General features: G+C 34.2%; 1 protein-coding gene across 6 annotated transcripts in view; it reads right to left on the bottom strand.

The window, feature by feature from the left end:
- Positions 1–945: 945 nt before the first annotated feature.
- The window catches only part of trc (Serine/threonine-protein kinase tricornered), a 37,863-nt gene continuing 11,831 nt past the window's right edge, over positions 946–26,977 (bottom strand). For 5 of the 6 annotated variants that reach the window (XM_071589707.1, XM_071589702.1, XM_071589706.1 and 2 more), the window contains 9 exons: positions 25,752–25,887; positions 22,424–22,598; positions 21,440–21,647; positions 17,950–18,067; positions 16,660–16,799; positions 10,832–11,074; positions 10,364–10,487; positions 7,208–7,395; positions 947–3,744 (listed from right to left, as the gene is read on the bottom strand). In XM_071589707.1, the coding sequence (XP_071445808.1) occupies positions 3,632–3,744; positions 7,208–7,395; positions 10,364–10,487; positions 10,832–11,074; positions 16,660–16,799; positions 17,950–18,067; positions 21,440–21,647; positions 22,424–22,598; positions 25,752–25,876 (1,434 nt within the window). In that variant the 5' untranslated portion in view covers positions 25,877–25,887 and the 3' untranslated portion in view covers positions 947–3,631. Of the gene's footprint in view, positions 3,745–7,207; positions 7,396–10,363; positions 10,488–10,831; positions 11,075–16,659; positions 16,800–17,949; positions 18,068–21,439; positions 21,648–22,423; positions 22,599–25,751; positions 25,888–26,977 lie in introns of all 6 variants that reach the window. The other variant, XM_071589705.1, reaches the window with a different exon arrangement.

Genomic DNA, 26,977 nt, shown 5'->3' on the forward strand with positions numbered 1-26,977 from the left:
AGTAAGAAATTCGTTTACCCATTCATAATTTGGAGACAACAGAAATAGAGGGAACATAAGTTTTTATTCAAGCAGTTCCGTGCAACCGTTTATTTGACTTACTAAATTGATTATTTCTGCCCACCTACACCAGTTCTGAGTCTATAATGTAGAAATACGTAAAAGTTGAGTTTGGCGAGTCCTCATTCTAATAACAATTGTCGCTAAAATTTTCAAACAGGCTTAAAATTATTTTGTATACATATCAGCAAGAGTTTGAACGGCGGTAATGGAGTTATTATTTAGACTAAAGTAGGGGATCACAAACGAAAGTATCCATTAGTCTTCAATGAAGCGAAGCCCACAGCACTATTACCAGAATGTACGCACATGTATCAACATCACATGTAATAGAGCCTGAAAGTAAAACTTTTTGTCCTTATGTATACCTGAATGCATTCCTGTTATTTTTATTGTTTTTCTTAAAAATTGCTTCTCTGGAACGATTATAGAATTTGATGTTCTCAGTCTAATGCAATATTAATATTAAAATCAATGTCGGAAAGTTTTGTAAATATAATTACTATGTTGACCTCTGTACAAGACCTCTCCTATGAAGACCTGGAGCTATTTTTTTCGCTGTGTTTAACACTAATACAGCATTAGTTTTACAATGCATACACAATCGAAATTGGTGCATTTATTTGCCTCTTGTGTAGTGCTATAAAACGTGGGTTGATATTTGGTTACCTATAGTCAGAGAATTTGATTTTTGTTGTTGTTTTAAATGTTAAATAATCAAATGATGAGAGTATATCATAATTAAATAAATTCCATTTAACTTTAACCCAATCTGTTTGATGATTTTTCTCTAGTCTGGTTTCATCTTTATGTATAGTTTAACCAGGAGAGTAAAACATGGATTTTAACTTCAACAACTTTATGGCATAAGTAAAATATATTATTAATATTGGTATTAATTCTGAATCACCTTATTGAAATTATATTAATAGAATACAACTTGGAAACAAATTTTTCAGAAGATGCAAATGTGTATTTTACAGTAAAAATACATTGTTTCCATTTAGATTTTGTAGACAGAAATGTTTACTTTTTCTTGAAAAAATCAATTAATATTTTGTTAGAAAATAATATGCCCCTTTGTTTTACAAAAGAACATAATTTGAAGAAACTGTTCAACAAAATCCACAGTTACTGAAACAATGCAACAAATAGATGGTATTGATTCCAAATATAATAAATCGGTACATAATCTTTTTTTTTTGTCCATACATGATAATAACACTGAAAATTCTTCACTTCAAGGTAAACGAAAATGTATCAACACCTTTAATTGTAGTAAGTCTTTGATTGCTCCTAACTTGTGTTTTATCCCAGTTAACAATTTTTGTTCAGGAGAAAATTTTCTAACATCTAGGTTCTATAACCAAATACAGCAATTAGAATTGCCTTTTCACTTCATTCAAAACTATAATCAACACAGGAATAATCTCTTCACATTCATTTTTAACATCATTAAATAATATATACCACCTACTACCATGCATAGTTTCCTATTTAAAACTTTCATTTTATTCCCTTTGAATCAATGCCAAATACCAGAAATAAGCACTTTTTACTTAATATTACTTCCAAGTAAATATACCAAAAATATAATATTAAAAATATAACTGGAGCATCTAAACAAAACTAGAGTCATTCATTCTTGTTTAAATACCTTTAGTATTTTTGGTTCTAAATAAATAGGAGGCTATATTGTCAAGTAAACAATCAAAAGATTGATCTCGTCATGAATGTTGGCCTTAAACTTTAGAGCAACAAACAAATTAAAATGTTATTTCCATGCTAGGCCAGTTCATTTTACCAGGAAACTACCATGCCCTATCAGGTGATTCCAGATATTGCATCAGATCACTGCATCAGTTTTTTAAAGGGAAAGAGTTTAAGTCAAACTATACCTTGTAAGATAAATACTAAAAATGTTAAACTTACACACAATATGAACCCACTATACTTTGTGATAATTTCTGTTGCAAATGGAACACAGTTCTAACCAAACAATCCCAGTCTCATCATGTGTCTTATCATTATTGTTTAGAGTAATGCAAGCAATCTCCACAATTATTCTCCAACTTGAAAAAGTGACCAGTATTTATCATAAAACACCCTAATAAGACATGACATTTTCCTAGAAAAATACTTCCATCTAGCATTCAGATAAGCAGCAGAAGCATTTATGTTGAATTAAGAATTATTGTCAACATTCACATTTGTCAACACTTTTGCAGACTTAATGTGAATTTGAAATTCTACCCTTAATAGGAATCAACCATTTCCAGTGCATTGTAATAATTCACCTATGTGCATCTGACAAGCATCTAACAGAGAATGTCATTCAATTTCATTACCAAAGCTTTTTCTTGTTTTGCTCATGCAAAGAGAAATTGTACTACCATTGAAGGACATTACTGAATTTACTTGCTCCTCAGGCTGTTTTGACCCAATGCATGAGGGCTCCCCTTTCATGCTCATTGAAATTATGTACTTGGCCATCAACATGACTGAAATCAACATCACCTGATTTCAATCTGCATACCTTTGAAATCACCCAAATTTAAACTCACCTCCCCATTTTCCACAAATAAAATTAACACAAATTTTTGATGAACCAATCATTTTTTCATCTTTTACATTCAGGGTTCACAAAAAAATCTCTTCACACTTCTTACAACCAATTTAGTGACAAAAATTATGGCAACAAAGAAATGAACATTAACATCCATTACTGAATGCTTTCTTCTATGATAACTAACCCCATTTTATCAAAACAAAACTTGTAATTTCTGATGAAACTTCAACAGTCCCAATAAAATACTACAATAAATAAAATTAAAATAAACAAAAAACACAGTAAAAAAATAAAGAAACAAACGGTAGGGAAACAAAACTCTTCATTATTCATTACATTCATCAGTTAAAAAACCCTTTTTTTATGCCTTTCCCCTCATCTACTGTATTGTCTTAAACCTTCCTTTGTGAAGTCACTCATCACTTTTATGCATGGCTGATAAGAATGGGGAGCAAAGAAGCACAGTGCTATTATGATAGAGAGAGAGAGAGAAAGACATGAAGCACCAGATGCAGAGGGCTCATTTATAGGTTTACAAATCAAACGCAAAATACGGGCAAAGCTTTAACCAAATCTATTGCTGAACTATCTACACTGTTCTGTCACACCCAGCTGCACCACATCGAACAGCTTACCACCTTTTTTTCAAACCTTGTTTCAGGCCAAATCCTCCACTAAAGCTGTTTTAATCTACTCCAAATTTAATCCCTACTTTGGACACAACTCCCCTCACAATTTACAACCAACCACCAAAACGTTAAATTGCACATGTTGCTTTCACCTCGCATGCTCCTCCTCTCCTTTGCTGCTAAATTCAACAATAACTCTCTACACAGACACTAGAGTTCCCCACTTAATAAAAAAAGAATTGATAATTCTTTCCCATAAGCCTCAGTAGACATTGATGGAGCACCACCAATTCCATCTTCTGTTTACTCTTCAATCTTGCAGTAGCCATTCTTGTAAACACACTTTTCCAGTCAATCACATCTTGTCCTCATCTCACTTCTTCGTGGGTGTTCCTCGCTGTGTGAGTCCTTCAAAGCGCTTGAAAGTGTAGTTGATAAAAACCCAGTCCTTGTAGATAACCTCACCATCTGTCATAGGAGCTGCAGCTATAGAATATTGTCAAGAGAACATATATTAGAAGAGCACTTCTACAACACACCACCTCTACCCATTGGCAGCAAACAAAGGGTTACCTATTTTCACAAAGACAAGCAAAGTCACATGCAGGTTTAATAATTTGACACACATGTAGGTGAATGACAAAGTAAGTCTGCAGGACCATTAATGGCATTACAGGGTTATTTTAAACTTACTTTCTGATCCACCCTCATAATTCATGTCAGGTTAACCAATTAACTTGCATAAAAACGGAAACCCTTTAAATTGTGAATCCCTGTTCAAGATAGGACAATTTTATAATTAGATTATGAAGATAAGCACCTTATTAAGACTTAATTATTGTAATATTTACTTAATAAATCAATTAAGTTCATTGGAACAATAAAAGAAGAGTGTAAAAATGGCATTTAAACTATTACATTAAAATGTGATAACTTAATTTATGTGACTGGATTAGAATATTCCCAGGTATAACATTTAGTTTATCAGGCAAGGAAAGAACATGATATATACACGAGCTCAAGAAAATTTGAAATAATTGAAAGAAATTTTCCGAAGGAAAGTAGTATATTTACAAATAATAAAAGCTCATCACAGGCGATTTACTAGTACTTGGGCAACAGTAACCACTAAATTCTGGCATGAAAAGAGACAAACTGATGGCACTTCACTACATTACTTTCTCCAATCTACTTTCTCCATCCCACCCCCTCTTTCCTCTATCACCCCTCCTTCCAGCACTTCCCCATTTCAAAAAGAATATTTTATGCAAGATGGATCTTATTAATCTTCCATTTCACTATTAAGTAGGACAGAGCAAGCAAGACTTACACAAAGCCTCGTGAGACAGGACAGTACTAGAACACTGCCAATGAAATTGTCACGGCTAAGTATTTAAGTGGACTGTTTTGATAATTTGTTACATTTTTGCTTCATTGGCATTCTAGGTGCAAGTGGTACGAGGGAAAAACAAGCCCTTGGGTCTACTGGCTGAACAGGCTATCTGGACAACAATTCAAAGATTAATGTCTAAAGTCACCAAGCAGAAATTATTACTTCCAAAGCAACCTCATTAACTATGTAAAGTTTTCCTATGCTCGAATGTCATTTGTCAACCATTTTCCCAATAGAGTGTCAACTTTTGTCACCCATCCAGACAGACGTGGAGATAATTGGCTAAATCATATATACTGCCAAATGCTGTCACCACTTGTTTGTTTATCAACTTATGTCAACTGATTTTCATGAAAATTTGTCTGTGTTTCAAACAAATCTATGTATTTAATTTATCATGGCACGAGAATTATAGAATGAATGCCACGAAATGCTCACGGTTGTTCCCCTTTGTAATTCGTTGCATATGCTCTATATTTATATTTTTACATAATTTTTTTCCAATTGAACAAATTGTCTCAGTAATAGAATTTAGAATAGGATTGTGACATACTAGTAGTAACTTCTGTCATTTTAAATGCATGAACATAGATAATATTAATAGTTTCCAAGGAATAATTTTCATCGCTCATTGAATAAGAATTTCTCTTCAATTCTGCAAATCTAATTACATTTCCACGTTTGACAAAAAATATTATTGCAGTACCTGTCCTTGGATTAAGGATAATTTTGAATATGCAAACAAGGGAAACTACTTATTTTAACAGGAGCCCTTTGTGTCATGGCTTTAAACAGCAGCTAATGAATGTTGTTGTCACAAAACCCTGGCAATCTATAATTATAACCACACATTATGATAACTAGAATATACAAGTTTCAATCATTAAGTTTTAACATGGAATATTTTCACTACATTTTACTCAAAAGCAATTAAATTTTACAGCCCCTTAGATCCAATCAAGAGAGAGAGTTTTATGCCACTTTTATGAGCCTAGCCTATAGACACTCATCTCCTCTATGGTGAACATATTCCTTCTTTTAGGGGTAACCCCCTAAATGATCTGGCAATGAATTGACACTGCTGGCTGAAGCCATACAAATTATTATTTAACCCATCAACTTAAGAATAACTTAAACCTTTTACCCCTGACAAGGCTGCATATTAATATCACCAGTAATTCCTTGTCACAGTTATGATTTAATATAATGGCAAAAAGATATTATTTAAGAACTGAAATACACTCATTAACCCAACCAAGTCTACATTAATAAATATTTCTGTCAAACATCACACATTATCACCGAGGGTCAGCTGTTTCTATAATCTAGTTTTCTTAAATTATTAGGAGATATGTTTTAGTTCTCGAGTTGACATTTATAGTGCAGTCACATAGAGGTAGAGATCCCTGAATGAGCATAGACTCACTGCTCATGCTTATTCTAATGGTGCCAGTTGCCTGTGTTGCCTTGGAACTCACTGAATCTATGTACCTGAAGATGTCGCCTATGCGACGAAACCAGTCGACTTAAAAATAAAGTGTGGAAAAAAGTACCATCTCTCTTTCGATTTATTAGAAGGGATTTCCACAAAGTGAAGCCTGAAACCATCGAGTTTATGTGTAATATGTGCCTGACAATTTCCACAATACACCATTCCAAAGCCACCTAAGGCTATTTCGGTAGAACTTAGGCTTGTTGATCTGACCTTAATTCTTCAATGTTAGGCACCAAGTAGACAATTGGTTAGGGCAATAACTTCATGTCCCAGGTCATGCATTCAACTCAATTCTTTTCTCTTGCTTCCATTTCATTAAATTAGTATGCTTACTTTAATTTTTGTGGTCAGTTTTGCAAGTTAACATAAATGTTGAAATTTATATTTTTTATAGGTTGATTACTTTTCGTCTCTTTACATTCTCTCTTGTTCTCTTTGTATCTCTCTTTGCAGTTTAGTTAATTATCAAAAAAAATATTAGACCAGCTCTTTTTGAGATTATTTGTAACGGATTCTGTACTTAATATTTTACAGGGTGCATCAACATAACTTCCTTTTTTATAAAACAAAACCCCTCTAAAAAAGGAAGTTATGTTGCTGCACCATGTATTTACATATACAAATTTAAGAATATGGCTTGGGAAGATTAGTATATTCACCCTTAGGTCATACATCACAAGTAAGAAATGCGTAAATGCAGCAGTGTTGAATCATTGACAAGAAGCATTTTGTGGACACCATTGTCCACCACGGGGAAATGGAAAATGTGTACAACCAAAAGTAGTGTGTGAACCCATGGGCCGTAGTAATCATGGCAGGAATATTACAAAGCAGAGGTAGCAGTCATTCAGAGTATGAGGAGACGATACTCAGAAGACACCAGTGATCACGACAGCCAGGGAAAATCGCATATTAGTGGAAACCAAAGTAAACACTCAACCTGTTAAGCCTGATGCTTATTAGCAATCTTGCAATTGGCAAATAAAAATACATGAAAAGGGCTATACTTGGAAACAGATGGCAATTATTCCCCAGGTTAATAAAGGGTTAGAAAAACTTACGAATTTCAAGCTTGACATCAGGGAAGTCATCAAAGTTAGATGTATCATCAATTGACCGAACTTCAACTGGAATGGCAGCAGGCCTCTCTCGTATGTGTTCCCAGTCAACTCCCCGCAGGAATGGAACCGGTTTTAACTCTTCCGCACCACGCTGCGAACCAAGCCTACGTTCTGCCTCACAGCAAAACCTAAATTACACCAAGGAAATGAATCGTTAAATTCCCATGATCAGCATACCACATAGTTAATGAATGGAGAGATAGTAATAATAAAAAACTCAAGAAATTCACGCTAACTGTATTAGATTGTCCCTTTCCTTTTGTTTACCTAGTATCCAAGGTCTCCAGGCAAGTTAATTTAAAAAGATCACAAGATCTTCATTTTAACTGAATAAATTTTGAACATTTGTGATATTTTTTTATTTCTAGCTGTAATTGTGCAGCGCGCACAAAAAACAAACATCACTCACTTTAACAATTTTTTTCGTATTGTCTAAGTATAACTTAATGTCATAATTTGATTATTTATACAAAGGCACCATTTCATATATAATACATTGTGCAATACTATTTATACACACATTTACACATAAATAATATTTAATGAAGAAAACAGTTTTCATTCAAGAAATTTCTTGGGCATTAAAAATAATAATGACCTAAAAAACTGTGAGCTAAAATAATAGTACTTACCATACTTCCCGGCCAATAAGGCGCACTATATTAACTCCATATCAGCCTAGGGCTATACTTGGGTATAATTTAGACCTTTAAGTACAAGCTGATTTGATATACTATTACATTTTTTTCCCAGATCAGGCAAAGACAATAGTTGTCTTTATTACAATTGTCAATAATATCACTGTTTGAGTCAATGGGTAGCAACAAAGTTTTAATATTTTGTTGGAAGTACTTCCTAAAAAAATTCCTCAATAAATCATAAATTTATACAACGAAGCATTTAGTTTCACCTCACATGTGATGCTGCAGCAAAAATTAATATGTGTTGGACTAAAAGGGGATGTTGTACCTCTGCTAATAATACATACATTGTATCTCCTCTGATAAACTCAAAGAGTCTACAGGTATTCAACCTTAAGTAGTATGAGAGAGTCGTGAAGGTATAGAAAATGGTTTCTTTTAATAAAAATTTCTGTAATATCTAACTAATAACAGAAACTAAGCATTGCATAAAAAGTTAAAATAATAACCTCAAAGGATCTTAAGAGAGAAATTTGTCAAACAATACGGCATTTAAACAATAATTCGTGAATTAAGCCTACAACACGGAAACTTAGAGGCCTTTTGGCCCAGTAATGACAAATTTCTGGGATTCCGCAATTAATAAACATTGTAATGTGTAGCTGCCTATTTTTAATATAATCATTCAATTTTCCTTGATTTTAGTGTTAACATCAAAATAATTTGATCCAATTGTCTCATCCAAAATTTTTTTGTAAATTCTGACCTGAAAAATCAGGGTGTGTCTTATGTGCCAGGGTGTTGTGCTTTTGTGTGCCAGTGCATCTTATGGGTCAGGAAATATGGTGTATCTTTTGTCTTATTGGTTAACAAGTTGTTAACTGTGTTATTTCAATGGATTCTAACCCTTCATTCCAGCAGATTTTTAAAGCGTAATTTTTGAACAAGCATTGTGTGTGAATTTGAACATAACGATGTGGGTGATCCCTTGAAGGAACACCCTGCATCGGCTTATCATCGCTGCCATCCTCCAAATAGGATCATCTGGCTCTCCTCTACTCTTTTCCCACTCTTTGACAGTCTGGAGCAGAAAAAAAGCCTTTGAATCGAATGCTATTTGATTCATTTAGTGTTTTATTAACTCTAAAACCATTAAAAAGAGCACAATTAATATGCTACAGCAATTCTTTCTTTGACAATTTCATTGTTTTTCCCATGATTGTATAATACGATAAATACATGTCTGCCCTGTCTACACCTACACCTTATTGTACTTCAAAATGCAGATAGGTTTTTTGATTGGCAGTCCTGTGCTCCTATCTTTCCGCTGTGTATTACCCATCCTAGTGCTGTGAATTGTACTAATCATCCTCGCCTAACTTTTGTCTTTCCAAATCAACAGAAGCACTTCACCTTTACGAGGAAATGTGCACTGTGCCTTATTCATTGTTTTTACCTCACTCTTAAATTTGGCTGGGAGCCCCCTCTTTGACCTGATGGTCGTAGTAGAGATTCCCGATGAAGTATTGTCTTCATGAGCACTTTGATCAGAGTCACTTTCACTTATCAAGAGAGGAGTGGATTTTCTATTTCTGACCTTCACTATAATATTGGAATTACCTCTGCTCTTGTTGCTCTCTTCGTCATACTCTAATTGTAGATCTGACAAGTCATCAGCGCACTGATCTAACAAAATTTCTTCCTTGCACAAAGCACTCTCTTACCTATGTGATGCTATTACATGGAATATTCTCAAAAATGTTTAGAAAAATACAGATTGAGAAAACCCTCTCGCAAGACAAACCTAACACTAAATCACAATTCATGGAGACTAAAGGAAATGAGCTGCTCAAGGCATCATGATAAGGAGCTGACCAGAGCCCTAAAAGGACTATGGACCATTCATTATTGGCCCCCTCATACTTCCCATAAAAATTGTTTACATTGAAGCAGCAAAGCTGAGAGGGCATTCCATTAGCCAGGAGAGGATCTCACAGGCGTGGTGATAGATATAAGGTTCCTCACCGATAGATCAGCTAGGTCCTTGTGGATAAATACTCAAGAAATATTGAGGCAAGAAGTTGGGGTACCCGAGGAGGAGATGAAAGAAATGTTACCTCCAAAATGAAGAGGGAGGATAAATAAGTTTCAAGCTATTGAAATTGAAGTTGTGCACCATCACATAAAAACGGTCTGGGATTTAAATACAGTTATATGGCTTATATTATCAAAGTTACTTAACGATATCAAAAATTAATTTATGACTGTTCTTAATAAATAACGGAAGCTGAATGAAAAATTACCACCAAACATGAAAATTACGTTAGTTAAAAGTTTAAAATGACACATAAATGACAAGAATTCGTCATGACAAGAGTCCGCAACACATTGAACTAGTTTAAATTGACTTTCCACTATTATGGCACCTAAAGAGTAACAGTTTATCTAACATTACCTTAATATAGTATCCTTAGCTTCTTCAGAAATCGGCACCTCAGGTGGAAATGTCAAAGTCTCCCTCCAGTTCATAACTTTCCGATATGTATCCTGTGGGTTCTCACTGCAAAATGGTGGGTACCCTGAAAGCACAAAAAAAGGGTCATATAATGCAATCACATGAATTTCCAGAAAATTACAAAAATTTGTGCCTCCTTTCCTGATTCGTACATGTACAACACCAGATGAAAACAATAAATTTTATTTTTTTTTTCATTTGTTTTTAACTTGTACCTGAACAACACCAGATGAAAATGATAAATTTTATTTTTTTTCATTTGTTTTTAACTTTCCGAGAATACATTCAGAAGTCTAAATTGATCTAGTCGAATTTACAGCATGACCATTTTTGATACACTGAGCATAAAAATCCAAATAGAATCAGGGAATCAGGGTAACAAGAGTCATCAGTTTTTCTAACACTTACCAATAAGCATTTCATACATAATTACACCAAGGCTCCACCAATCACAAGCTGGTCCGTATCCGGTTTGAAGGAACACTTCGGGAGCAATGTAGTCTGGTGTGCCCACAGTGCTGTACGCAAGGGCCCTTCGATTCTTCTTCCAGCTCTCTGCCCTTCGCTTGCTGTCCATGGGACTTGAAGCTGTGGCCAGAAGTGGGCGCGAAACTAAGTTGGCAATAAGGTTTGCTCCATGAGATGATGTGTCTACATATGATGATTGTGGAGGTGGTGGTGGTGATGCCAGGTAAAAATAAAATTCAATTGATAAATAAAAAATAAACTTTCAATCAAGTGTTCAGAAGGTGCATGTTTACGCAACTAGCATCAATTCATTCAACCAAGTTGAAACAAGCCATCATATTTCAATTACTGACAATTGATGGCAATTTACTTGGTCCTCCATAAGGTGCAAATGGATAAACCACAAATTTGCTTTGATATTACATTCCTAAAGCACCTATTACATTTACTGTATAATATCAAAGTAAAAAAATAAAATAAATTAAAAAACTGAGTTTTAAAACCAAAAGAAACAATTGCACCACAATTACATAATTTAAGATAGACTACATATAATAAGGTGGATATTATTAGGCATTGTCCTTTCCATTCATTTGGCAAAATCTGTTTGTATAACTCAATTTTAAAGTTCATAGAAGGGTTTGTATTGTTGAATGGAGTTGAAACCATACAACTAATTAATTATTACCAGAGCATTAAAAAGTAGGACAGTTACAATCAATCAGTAATATATTGAATGTCTGCAACAACATCAAATATACTATGCATATATTTTCACATTCAATTTCTAAGATCATGCCTTTAATTGACAATTGGAATTCAGAATATACACAGAAGACTTTCACTTCAAACAAGGTTAACACTTTTGCAAAAGTAGATATATTTCTCAGCCAGAGGTTCCTATCGAGTATAACATATTTAAATAAGTATCTTTAAACTTAAGAGAATGAGCTCGAATTTCCTTCCAGTGTTTCATTAAAAAAGTACTAAATTCAAATTACATGATACAATTCAGGGAACAAAGCTAATGACGGTTAAGTGAGATTTAAATGAAAATTAAATATATATTATGCCATTATTTTCTCTGTCATTATATTATGAGTATTTTCAAACATAAATATTTGTTTTGCTTGTAAAAATATTATAATTCCATTAAGCCTATCAATCAACATCAAAATCAACTAAATATATAAAAAAGCAAACTTAAAAAAGATGGGTTACAAATGATGGATGTGATAATGAAGATAAGACTAATGAATGTTTTTCAAACGATATTTGCCCTTAAAATATTGAATCCAATGCATTTTTCATTAGCAGATTAGCAGTTGCCCACAATTCAAATGTATTTTTCGCTAGCAGATTAGCAGTTGCCCAAAATTCAAACGTGGGTCATTGAAAGGTTATATTCCAAATAAATCTGATATTTCAAAAATATCCATGCATTTAGAGTGTGTAGAGCAGAATAGCTCCTACTTTTGTAAATAGAGGCAATGAGAAATCTAAAAATCTTTTCTATGAAAGTATCTACAAACAGAAAAGATATGAACGTTACATGCCAGAATCATGGTTATACAAAAAAGTTAAAAATAATGGTGAACTTTAATATCATATCCATTTAAAAACAAATATAATTCCACATAAGGGTATGAAAACGTTTTTTAAGCAGCAAATTTCACATCGCTTTTATTTTTCTGGTCTGCATAGAAGGCTACTTAAACTTTCTCTGTGATATAATTAATTCAATTGGAGGCATAAACATACACATTAAAAGGATGCAGGTAGCCAACTTAAAAAAAAAACACATTCATATAAATGGTATGCAGAGAGCTCAAAAGTGTGATCAAAGAGGGTATGCTTTCATAGAAATCATTATAAAGTAAAGCAGTGCCTTGTGCTAACTTTGAAAACCGAAAACAGTTTACCTGAAACAGTAGGATCTCAAGGATTATTCCAATCCATCTCAGAATGCTCGAATATATTTTCTGTGATTATGTTTCCTTCAAAAATATTACATGGTCTAATCTATAGAAAATTTTTACTATCCATGCCATCTTAGTAAAAATAATTATATTAGAACAAGAAACTGGGAAGCGACATTTTTACCATGAAAATATTAATGTTTCAACGAAGCAGATACCTGCACCCGTGCTTATTTAAAGAAGTCATATTCAGGTTACTAGGTCTAAGTTTAGCAAATTTGGAATTTGTGTGGGTTAGGTATAATTGATTTTTGATTTTTTTTGGCATTATGTGGGTACTTATGTCTCACTTATGCTGAAAAGTTTGGCCATTTTGAATGTTCAATCAATTGTTGACAGCTGTTTTGCTTGAACGTGTTTTGGCTTGTCTTTGATTTTTGCCAGCTCAAAAAAATGGATCAAAAAGTCTATCAAATTTTGTGGGAAAATCAAAATTAAGTGCGCTGATGCATTCCAAATGTTGACTGTGGCATACGGAGAAGCTACGATGGACCGAAGCAATGATTATCGGTGGTACAAAATGTTCTCAGAGGGCCGAGAAGATGTGAATGATTAAGAGCGTGCCTAACACCCAAGCACGTTAACAACAAACAAAAACATTGATAAAATGAAGAAATTAGTATTGGCCAATCGTCGAATCACCGTTAGAGAAGTTGCTGAGGACCTAAACATATCGATTGGCTCATCGCTCCAGCATTGAGTGCACCATCGAGCAACGCTATGCTGTAAGTTTTGCATTAAACTCGGGTAATCCGCATCGGAGACCCTTGAACTCATTAAACAGGCTTATAGGGATGATGCTTTAAGCCGCACAAGAGTTTTTGAGAGGCACAAAATGTTTAAGGAAGGCCGAGAGCTCGTTGAAGACAAGCATCGCACGAGCAGATGCCTGATGACCGCTCAAACCGATGCTCAGGTAGCCAAGGTGAACAAAGTTTTGGACTTTGACAGGCATTTAACCATCTCCCTTGTCAGTGAGGAGACAGGCCTTTCAGTCAGAACCGTCCACATCATTGTAACAGGGTGGGAGTGGAAATTTTGCAAGAAATTTTGGACTGCATCCTGGAAGATGAAGATTTTCTTGAAAAAATTATTACCTCAAAGGATAGCTCAAAAGAAGCTCAAAGGATATCAGTTCTACTCCATTGAGGCAGTTTAAGTGGCTGAGCTTTAGAGTTGACTATACCCATTTTTTGTACAGGATAATCTTTTGAGTGATTCATGTTTTCATTTTTATTCATTAAAAATTCTTTTCAGCATTTGAAAATAACCACAGTTTAAAAGCTACCCAATACATACATATGAATAAAACTACCTGTGTTTTGAGCGTTTGTGTCTGATGATTCTCCACATAAAACTCCAAATCAAATCCGTAATGAATGGCAGACGACGTCATCAAGAAATATTGCCATCATATAGAGATTCACAGTTTTATAGTAATGCATACCAACATTAATAATTTAATAATTAATGGATTTTCAATCATTTATCCTACACACTGAATGAAGTTAAAGCTATTTTTATTTTACCTTATGAGTAAGTTGCAACCAACACAAAATTTATATTTCAACTTTTTAAATTCATTTACTACAAGAGAAAATGTTGCACATACATTGTGCATGTTACATTGTATCAGTGCAAGTGAGGAATTGAAAACTTTCTTCTTGGTCTGTTAGAAAATATTAGGGGATGCTGCATTGCTGCGTGTCAGCTCATTAACTACAATAGGAAAGGAGGTAAAATACCATTTTGAACATGAAAAAATGATGAAAAATACAACTAGAAAATGAAGAGGAAATTGGGAAAACACATAATTGCTATTGACATGACCTTTTAGAAAGTAATTTCAACATTGGGGATGGCTTCACTGAGTTAAGGACACCAATGTATGTTTAAAAAAATCAACAGCTAACAAGTACACATACTGTGAAAGCAATTTCATGCAAAAATTAAAGTAATAAAGGTCTGTGAACTGTTTCACAAAAGAGAGAGATAGATGAATCTAATGTTGAGATTATTTATGTAATCATGGAATCTTGCATACCATCATGTCTCAAGTACATCTTATCATCATATTACCAAAAATAAAAGATGAACATGAATTAATAACCCAGCATAGGATTGGAAAGTTGATACTTTGTCAGTCTATTACCTAATTACCATAATTCAGAAAAACTTGATAAAAAGAGGGGTTCCAAGCATTTCAAAAATTGTACCCATGACCAATAAGCAACTGCTATCAGAAGTAATTGCACCACTATTTAAAGTACAACCCACCAACCCATTAATGATTAGCACAAAGAGTATGAAACTATATATCAGAATGGGCACAAAAGATAATATAGGATATAGCAATAAGAGATTAAACCAAAAAGGAGAAGGTTGAAGTGGAAAGATGGAGACATACAAGCAATATGACAAGGATATGATTTTTCTCAAAGTTTTTTGATTTCTCCTTCTCACATTATAGTCTCTTCAGAATAAGCTGGAGAATGCTCAGTAGTCTACTATGCACAGTAGTCATTGGGGCAGTTGATCTTGGATAATAGGAGCAGTAAAATTAGCTTGAGGAGAGGGAGATGCAAAGGGAATTTGGAAGGGAAAGAGTAAAGGGAGGAGAAAAAGGTTGGTTTCCTTCTATCCACCCATAGAGATAACATTGCTTCCTGTACAAAACTTGATTGAAAAGGAGAGCATTTTTCTTCAAAAAGGCTTCTCAAAATGTAGCAACTGGCATAGAATTGATATTAACAAAATTGTACTATTACTGCCTGCAATACAACAGGGCACAGTTTTACTAAATTGATGAGACATGAGAGTATACAAATGATTGATTATTAGATAGGTACTTAATTCAATGATAATGATCTTATGATTCAAAATAAAAGGGTAAGAAGAAAAAACCTCTGTAAAGCCATTTGGTTTCTGTCAAAATTTATGGTAATGCAATTCCTTAATACTATCTATGAGCTTTAGTCATAACACACAGTCATGCTACATGGCTGGGTCTGCTTCTTCTCTCTCAATACCAAATAATCAGAGGAAGACACAGTAATAGAGAGCAAGTCCTCCAGATTTCATAGGCAATGACATATGGTCCACTATGAGAAGAACTTTCAGAGGTCATCTACAGCACCAACAAATTAAGGTTAATGACCAAACCATATTAGGAGCAGAGCTTCATCTCAATCTTATGCAGATGCATGCTCAGGACACACTTAATGAGTAAATCAAAATTTAATGAATAACTAGTGGAGTACAGTAAAAAAAACATTTCAAGCTAATAAAATTTTTGTTGATAGAATTTTATTTTCTGCATACGTTGAGGTGGAATAGAAGGTGATCAGATTGGATAGAAAAAGAGATGTTTTTTTCTGATTTGAAAAGAGATTTGCATTTCATGTCTGAGAGAAAACCAATACAACTGACCACAGGAAAAGATCCAGAACTGTCAACCGCTTAAGTGAAATTTCTAAGATATTTGTTGAGTATCGTGATACAAAATGCTTATGCTATAATTATGCAAATACACTGGGAACAAAAGGAATTGAAATCTGACAATTACAAAGGAATTTTTTGGATCCAGGTATACACAATATACAGATCTGACTAAAAAATCTTCAACAAGATAACTCTCAGTTAACAAGTATAGTTTGAGAGTAATAATACACAAAAGTGCTCATGTTTTTTAACCTATTAAATATTCAACAAGGCTAAATGCAAGACAAGAGCTCATTAAAGTGCTTCTAAGAATATTTTAAACAAAATTATTTAAGAAAAATAACTCACTGAAGTCAGAAGGTTTAGCTTGGCTGAGGTCACGATAGAAGTCTGTTCGGTGAGATTTCTTCAATCCAGTACAGAGACCAAAATCTGACAACTTAATATGTCCTCGAGCATCAAGGAGTAAATTGTCGGGCTTTATATCTCTGAAAATAGGATACAAACACATTAAGAATACAACAATTGTTATTTTTGCATACAAAGCTATAGTAATATCATATGGTGCAATATAAATTAACATTTAAGTGAACACTCCCTACGGATTTAAGCCGACTAAAAATAAATAATAGCTAGCTATGCATATGTTTACCATATAAAAATACATTATGCTCCTATTAACAAAAAAATAAATCATACCACTCAAACAAGATTGATGAAAGGCTAAGTGAAATATTGACCTATCCCACTTCATCCTTACACCAAAGGCTGTAACTATGAATAACAAAAGTTATGGACTAGCGTTATACCATTCATTTCATGACCATAGTTATATTCTACCATCTTATAACGGACACACTGTTTTTAGACCAATGTGTGTGCCACCAGTTTTCATCTATTTATCAGATTATAAGCAAGATTTTACAACATTTAGTTTCATCTAAACTGGCCCTATTTGCATGAGAGTGAGATACCCTAGCTTGAGAAGAGTCTCACAATTTAATAAGTTCCCTTTTTCAGTCACAAATTGCCACTCAAAGGGTAGAAAATATATAGATAGAAAATGCATAATACTCTGTTAATATCTAGATCATATGTGATACAATAAACCACAGGGTATGTAATGTTCAAATCAATGACACAAAAATAACATTTTAACCCGAGTTTTAAATTGCTCCAGGACATAAAATACAGGAGTCATTGAAATAGATACATGATTGCTTACTGGGATGGAAGACAGGAAAAAGTGAAGGAAGGATTCAAATCTCAGTGAGACGTGACATAATGTACAATCATAATATTATTTTTCAATTGCAATACTGGCCATAAAATTCTTCACAGGGTACAATGCACAGCCAATTTGAAGTAACACATTTCATTGTGATGATGCTAAGGATGAATATGGTAATGAATCCTCAGAAGTTTTTAATCACAGATAAAATGAATAGTTACAAAATTGAAAGGAAAAAGGTCATATAGAAAAATATACAGTGAAGCACAATCAGTGGATTATTATTCTTCCTTTTCAAAGACATATATAAGTATGGCTGTTGAACATGTCTGCGAAAGCAAACCATCACACGAAAAGCACTAGGGCAGGAACTTTCACCAACTGAGTAGTTAATATTGTATGTATACCTGTGAATAAAGCCCAGTTTATGGATGGAATCAATTGCCAGAGCTGTTTCTGCTATGTAGAACTGGGTACATTCTTCAGAAAGAGTATCTTTCTTCATAAGCAACGTCATCATGTCTCCTGCAAGGAAAAAGAAATTCATAATGAGTATTAAACAATTTGAGGCTTTAAGCAGGTGAATGCTATATACACATAAGAAATGGAGATAAAAGACTGAAGGAAAAGGAATGATATTAAATATTTTCGGGACAAAAGCATCTTTTAATGACTTTATCAATCATGTTTGCAGTTATGTACTGAAGTGATTTCAACATAATGAATGTGCAACGTACTGTGACAATGGCAAGCTGCCAACTCACATAAACTTTTCATTTTGAAATACTCATATTCCACAACTGCTTTGTCTTATCCATGAAAGGATGCTTAGGATTCACACTTAAAGCTGCTACATCAGTAGTCAATCACTAGTGATAGCTAAAGAAAGCAGACTTGCTGCAGATCAGACTGAATGAGTCATGACTAAGTTGCTCTCATGTGGGTTCTAGAGAGACTTTTCTCTTTTTCAGTCATTATCAAAAATCTTCACCATAGGTTAACTCTTAATCCATGACATCAAAACCTGAAGCATTTGGTCAGAAATTTTTTACAAGTGAAAACAATGTTCATGTATTAAATACAATAAATAACTATTCATTTATTCTCCGCTAAATTCTTTGGCTTGACCTTCAACTGAAATACAGTAATTTACAAAGCAGGAGGAATAGATTTATTTTTAAAACATACGGATATTATTGAAAATAAAATTGATTCAATAACAAATATAGGGAAAATTAAGCCATGAAATTATAACAAGTTTCTAAGTAACAAATAGTTCCTTATTAGGATAATAACGGTAAAATATTAGAAAATGATGTAAATGTTAAAAATACAGAAATCCAGTATTGGCATTAGCCTAAACTAGATCAAAGGCACTCAGGGGTCCACAGTTCAAGGTCCCATTTCATGTTAACAAGTAGGGATCAGTCTTGCCACTGAAAATCCTCCCACCATTGAAATTTGAACCTGGATCCTCAGGGTGAGAAGTCAGCACACTAACCACTGCAATAAGCGAATCTTCACTAACAAATTATAAACTCCATGTTGAACTTACATCTTTTGCACAGAAGTTATTGAATTAGATTTTCTGTGTATTCAGGGTCTGCCCCAAAAATAAGTAGAATAATTCTTTTCTGTCAGTGCTGACACCTGGATTGGGGCTTGGACTTGTGACGGGAAAGGTGGTGGGAGGTCTTGGGAAAGCAACATAACCCCCATCAGTTGTCTGCAGGCTGTTACAGAGTTCGGATCACTGCTAGACTGGACCCCTGTTCAACGGTTATATCACTAATAAAAAATGCCAAGTTCCATGGAGCAATGACATGCAATAAAATTAAGTGCAAAGCACAGCAATTCGGTTCAGAGACCATGACCATGGTTATGCTAGCCTATAGAGATGAAGCAATGTCCCAGGGAATGGTTTTCCACTAGATGTCCTAGATGTCCATCAACGACACATTGCAATGAAAATGTGCATTAGTGAAACATGCTCCATTTCGATTAACACCCAATATTCAGAATGTTAGCAAAACAGTGCAATATTTGAAAAACCAGAGTTCATGGCATTCTTACAGAAAATTTAACCTTAAGAAAAGAAAAAATGGGCCAAAATAGTCACCAACGTCAGCAGATCAGAAGGCTGCTCATGTGACAATCTCACATGACCTCTTGGACTAATGTGAGAGTGACCTACAGCCCCAATGTGGCTCCACCAGACTTCTTTTTTTCCCAATAACAAAATGGAGCTTGAGAGGCAACTATTTTGAAACACTGGATAACATCAAAGAGGCTGTGATGAGGAACCTGAACAAGGTTCCTGTCAATCCCTTCCAGGAAGCATAACACGACTGGCAGAGGCACTGGCATGGTGTCAGTGCACAAGAGTGCTATTTGAAGAATTTTAAGCATTTTGTACTTGGATCTGATATAAATATTTTCCCTGGAATTATTCCACTTATTTTTGGGAGAGACCCTGAACAATCCTTCAGAGAGGTATTTTAGGCATATTTTTTCTCACAAAAATTTAGCTCAATGGTACCTCAAGAAATGTTTGTAGCTGGCATAACTTAAACAAGTCATTTAAGGAGTCTTTTTATTGTCTGGATAATATGTTGACGATATGATTCAACAATATATTGATAATATGTGAGGCAATGGGAAAACCACCTTAATTATTCATCCCAAGAATATTATGATGGATCATATACAGAAAATGACTCCTTGCAACAACAGGATTAATTCCAATAGGTCGTGTGTCGTGCCCCCAGTGGGGGAGGCATGGCTTCCACAGTCATCATCTCACAAAATACCAGGCAAGCAAAACTGACAGCAGAAGCACAGATACAAAAGGAGACTGAATTAGTTAGAATTGGAATTTGGAATGTTAGGACTATGTTAAGGCGTGGAAATTAGACAATATAAAGTGAAAGATGGAAAGAGTATAAGTAGTATTTATGGGAGGCGACTGACAGCTGAGGTCATTTGCGCCATTGGGGATGGACAGGAAAGGATGAAGGGTGGAGAGAAACCCGGCGTCGGCATTAGCCTGCTCTTTACGAAAGGCGCCGAGGGATCCGCAGCTTAACGTCCCATCCGACGGATGGCGTACTCACTCAAAGTGCCCTCCACAAAGCACCTCAAGTAGGGATCGAGATTCCACTGTAAATTATTCAACAGCGCCGGGATTTGAACCTGGGCCTTCTGGGTGGGAAGCCAGTATGATAGCCCTTGCACCATCTCGATCCCAAGAGGGAAAGAGGAAATATAGATGTTATAAGGCTAAATGAAGTGAGATATATGGATAATAGGGATTATTGGAGTGATAGTTATAGAGTAATATATGTAAAATGGAGTGGACAAGAGCCAACAAGGGGTTGCCATAATATTTAATAAAGAGGTAGGAAGAAGCATAGTCAACATAGAGTAGGCAATGGATAGAATATTACCAGTAGAAATAAAAGCAGAACCCCAAACTTGGTCATTGTTCAGGTATACATGTCACCAAGCACTCATAAGGAGGAAGAAATCGATAGGGTATACGGTCAGTTAGAGGACATAATCGCATATGTTCCTGCAGGGGAACATTTGATAGTGATGGGGGATTGGAATGCAACAGCAGGAAAGGGAAGAAATAGAGATGAGGTGAGGATTACGGTTTAGAAACGTTTAGAACGTTCATGAAAGATTTTAAAAATTTAATTATTGTGCCCAGGAAGACAAAAATGATGTTTACAGTCATGCATGGCAGCAATGAAAGGTGTCAGGATAGTGGTCCACCCACCCCTTTCTGCCGGCAAATCATTCCCCTTAAACCCCTGGCAAGCTACAACAACAGCAGAGAAAGGGATAAAGATGAACTGAATACATCAAGTTGTACAGGGTAGTAAAACTCCTTACCACCTGGCAGGAACTCCATGATGAGGTAAAGGTTAATGGGGTCCTGGAATGAGTAATACATTTTCACAACCCACTGGTGGTCAGCCTCCACCAAAACGTCCCTCTCCGCCCTCACATGCGCCACCTGCTCCTTCTCTAGCATATCAGCCTTGCGGAGAATCTTCATCGCATACACATGTCCTGTGTCCTTCTTCTGAACCAAACGTACCTGGATACAAAAAAATTATATTGATATTATCAACTTACAGAAGTATGAATAATCAATATAACATGGATGCTACCAAAAGTGTCCCTATTCCGAATACAATGAAACCTGTCTTGAATGAAACTTACTAAGTGGATACCTGAGCTATCCAGAAAAGTTTTGTCCCAAACTGTGGGATATGATTTTAGTATATTCCAAGCCCTTCTTAAGAGGAAAAAATTCATTTCCATTCGATTAAACCTTTGCCAGGAGAAATCACAAGATGAAATTAAAACCAAAGATTCCATCTCAAGCAGGCAAAATTGCTGAACAAAAAACACCACCTTTAACAAACCTTCAAAAGGAGCTTGCCCTGACCACTTATCTATACCTGCAAAAGAATTAAAGCACAGTGAGCATCCTTGCTCATTTTTTCTCAGCCAATTCCTCCTCTAGCCAACTGGCAGTTTTTGCTTACGGACAGTACAAACCAGCAACCCATGATTCCTCAGTTGATTGGTTAACACAGTTTATGAACTCTTTCTTCATTAGATCAGGAGACTCACTTGGCATTTGAGTCATCCACTGGCCCATGCTCGTGTTTGTCTCTTATCTGTTCAGATCAATATCTTAGAATTTTTGACCTTACAATCTTTAACTCTTGGGTGTTTACAATTCAGAATATCAAGTAGCATTTCAGCATTGATGAATAAGTTGTAATCGAGTTTATGAAAAGGAAAAACAGTTGAGGGAGCAGATAAGAGAGAGGTTTGAGATAAAAGTACACAAAGTCTACTTACTTCTCCAAAAGCACCTCGGCCAATGACTTTTAGTGGCTCAAAGTCTTCAACTCCCAAACGAGAACGCTTGAGACGAAGGAACTCAGTTTCTTTCTGGGCATGCTGTTGCCTCTTTTCCTGCCGCTGTGCTTCAGTCAACCCTTCATCCTTCAGAGATTCTTCTAACTTAGCCAGCCTTAAAAAGGAGAAAAGCAATTACATTAATAAAATCATCAAAATCTTTTTGTTGATGCACCAACTACAACAGTAATCTCACCCCTTTTAAAAAAGGATATGTATTAGAAACAAGGAAAAGGCTTGAATAAATGATGAGAGATAGTAACTTGATGCCCCAAACCATAAATCCAAAAACTAACTGAAAATCATCATTTGAGCTTCCAAATTTGAATTTAAATTTCCTCTGAAGATAAAAATTTCTTCCAGATATTCAACTATCAATTATGTTTTTTTCAAAATATTCCATAATTTTAATAAACCTATACTTAAGTAAAATCCTTCAACAGGAAATAAATTCATCCAGACTATCTCAGCATCAATACTTTTCAGGTTTTAAAACAAACATCGTAATTGGTTTAAGTCAAATCAATACACATACTGTTAGCAAAGGAAAAGAAAAATGTAAAAAGAAACAATATTAAACTTGACAATTGGGTCAGACAGGATACCGGACAGGTACTTAAAGGAAACGTAGGGTGAGGTTACATAATTTCTTGTGGTATCTTAGATAGTTCTGTCCCTCAAGCACAACATTTTTTTACAAGGATAAAAGTGACATATATAATTCAATAAATAATACAATAATGAAAAAATATAAAAATTTTTTACACATTTCGTAAAAATTCAAAATAAAAGTTTTTAAAAAATTGTTCTCACACTCTTATGTCAATGCAACTTCCAAAATGCCATGCAATATAGATAGGTGACAATATTTATAGTGTCAACAGAGCAAGCTTATATCTTCCACCTGTGTGAAATTCAAATGGTGCACAGCGAATAAGGAACAGACGTCAAAAGCACATACATTGATAAAAATGCACGGTTGGTTAAAAATTAACCCGAATGTGATTTTGCAGTTCAATCCCATCAGAAGGTTCTTTGTGATAAAAAACGAACACATTCATTAGATAACCTAAACAAATTAACACTTGTGAACTTTGTAGAATGCATTACATATAGAATTAAAAAAAAATTAATTATTAATTAAATATAACCATTTGGTACTCAGGAAAAGAAACCACTTTAAGGAATGGAATATGTTAAGAAATCCTTGGAATGCATTTAAAGAATTGTTCCAAATGATAAATGCACTAAAACTAGCAAAAGTTATTGAACTTGAGCAAAACTAAAACTATCCACTCTGAAATTTTACAGTCCATTTACTACTGACTCACATGAGCAGAGGTCTTAAGGGCCATGCAAACAAATGCTCTATGTAGGTTTTCTGCATGTCTGAAAAGCTTTGGTTATAATTATGGGCAGGTTACAATATTAAATTAATTAAACGGATGAGAAGCAATTCATCAAACACAAAATTTCTGTTCTTTAACAGTCCCTAGTTAACACATATTTGAATGGTCAATTTATATTTCCATCTTAGTTAATTTACTCATAAATAAAACTTTATATCAATGATTCTTTCACAGAATTTATCAAGACAACGCTTTCGAAGATTACTAACAAACAAACATAACTATAAATAACCCACAGGCCTGAAAACTAGATATTAAAGTTTCAAAAGAAAATTATACAACAAAATAACCTTCGGAAAATATAATCATGTAATATCTCTAGCACTGAATTAAAGTGAATATTAATACAGTTATGTGCACTGATGCAAGTATATCTGAATCTAATAAATCTCACGGCATTAAGAATTTATAAAAACATGCAATGGTGTCAAGTAATTAAATATGAATAATGAGAATTCTCAGGTGGCTCATCCAGCACCTGTGTTTTAAGTCAAATCTCAATTCCACCTGTTTGTGTTCCCTTCCCCCTAGGAATTTATATTTTAAATAACTGCTAAAAGAAACTACTGGTATTTAATTGGGAAGTCTTGCCTCAGTCACAACTCCAGAATACTTTTAAATGCATACAGTTATTTCAGTGCACTAATTGAAATCAAGGTACTGATAGAATTTAAAAGCAAACATCATAAGAATTTGAAAAAATTTTCAATAATATCTAATTTATTCAGACTAGCAGATACCACTTAGATATTTAGGGTAAATGTATCTGCTACTTCGGTGTTAGTTTAGAATAAACAAAGAGCTTTTTACGGCAATTAGGAGGCTGTCTCACTGGTTTTCCTCAATCTTGATGTAAATAAATATGCTTATTATTGCATGCCATTTTATAAGGAGAGGGAACACAATGTTGTACAAAAAATTCATCAAATTCAATAGACATTACTTTATTATTCATCTGATTGCTTTTACTTTGAAGAAAAATCTACTTATTTTAGCAAGTGGATGTAGATTGTCTAAGACTCCCACAGGCAAACGAGGCACTTTTTACATTGCATTTTAACAAAGAAAGAGTATAAAAAATTATGCTCATTTGTTTTGGACACAATTATGAAGACGTAAAAATGCATTCAGAGGAAATTCAATAATACAGTAAAAACTGAAAAAAAAGAAACAATAAAAGGTAAAATATTCCACTTTGAATAAATCAGCTTCAAATTACTCTACAAATATGGTCAAGTTTTCCTCAGAATACGTAAATGGAAGGGAGAACTTCCAAGATGGAAAAGGAAAGCAATATACTGTAGAATTGAAACATGAATAAGGTGCAAATGTATCAAATATCAAAAATTTTCACAGTGAAAATTTTATGGGTTGTCTGGTATGATTAAATGATGTCTATCACACACCACTAATGGGTAAAAGCTTTTTGATTAAACGCCCTTCATCCCACATACACAAAGCCCCCTACAAGGATTATGGAGTTAATCCTGTCATTCATAATTTTCAATTAACTTACTACATATTTATACATATACATAGAGCTCAATTTGTTCATTTGAATTTAGAGAATACATCCACACATCAGAATATCAAAAGCCATGTTTATTTAATCTGTGTGTGTGTGTACAAACATATATAAAATAAATATATTTTTATATATATATTTTTATACATATATTTATATATATATATATATATATATATATATATATATATATATATATATATATATATATATATATACACACACACACACACACACACATATGTATGTGTGTGTGTGTGTGTGTGTACAGACAATTAACTCACATTAATTCCATTTTGCAAAAATCATGTTCAAATTACAAAAAAAAGCTTACCTCTGTTTCCTCTCAATATGCTGGGCAATGAGATTAGAATAATAATTCTCAAGGGTCACCTTTGCTTTGGTAGCTTTATCCAAAGTGTGTCCGCTAAAGCGGATGGTATTCTCTGTTGCTGCCATCTCTGCCACCCCTGAAAATAATGACTTAAATTAGTTAATTCCTCCATCATAACAAAACTGCATAAAAGAACATGTTTCGAGCTTAAGATTGTGAAATTATGCCATCTTGAAAGGGAAGGAAAATAATAACACAACATCATTATCCGGTGATTATACTGCAGAGTTCGAGCCAGGTCACACTCAATAAAATGTACATCCAAATTACTGTATTTTATTTATTTCTATCCTTTCAAGAAAGTTTTATCATAAATCATTGTTACATGTATGCCTGGATTTTTGTTTCTATGAATTGACGCACAGACAAACCATCACTACACTCCGAACCGTCCATTTACATTAAATACTTTAATCTTTGGCATTGCAAAAACACTTCATACAAGCCATTAGAATTTTTTAATCGCTTCAAATTAGTTTACATATATTTGTAAATACTTATCAAATGCCTAAACATTCCTGATAAGGAATTATTCAATATAGTTGGTTATAAAATAAAGACAATAGAATACAAGAGAGGGCAGTATAACATCAAGCTATGGCATTACGATTACACAAATCATTACATATTGACCAAGTGCAACTCATAAGTCAAATTTGACTTCACAGATGTGCATAATCATTGACTTATTAAAAGCATTGTAATATTTAAAACCATGTTTTCTGGCTTAAAATTAATGCATGATGTACGTCAGTCTGATAGCATACATGTAATTAGGTGATTGACTATGATTCCTGATTCCTAACAATGGTAAACTTAAAAATTCTGAAGGCGAATTTAGCGAAATGAACATTGCGAACCGATTCTAAAAGATTGCTTTTACTATCAAATAAACTTTTCGTATACCACGATTTCCTTACCAAAGAAGGTGGTAAAACGCCTGTAGCGGCCGTAATCACAATGAGACATCAATATAATCTCCGGAAACCGTTCTTGCGGGACGGTCGTATTTCCCAGGTTAACTAACCAAAGCTTTACAATACACAAACGCTCACCAGCCTTTTTTAAACCACCACTAATCGAACAAAGGACGCGAAGAGCGCACTGGCTACACCAGCCATCCATAAACACAAAAAAGGCGTCCGTACGGTAACTCCGTTCCAACT

This window comes from Hetaerina americana, unplaced genomic scaffold (assembly GCF_022747635.1).
Source record: "Hetaerina americana unplaced genomic scaffold, ioHetAmer1.1.p SCAF_4, whole genome shotgun sequence".
Taxonomy (NCBI): domain Eukaryota; kingdom Metazoa; phylum Arthropoda; class Insecta; order Odonata; family Calopterygidae; genus Hetaerina; species Hetaerina americana.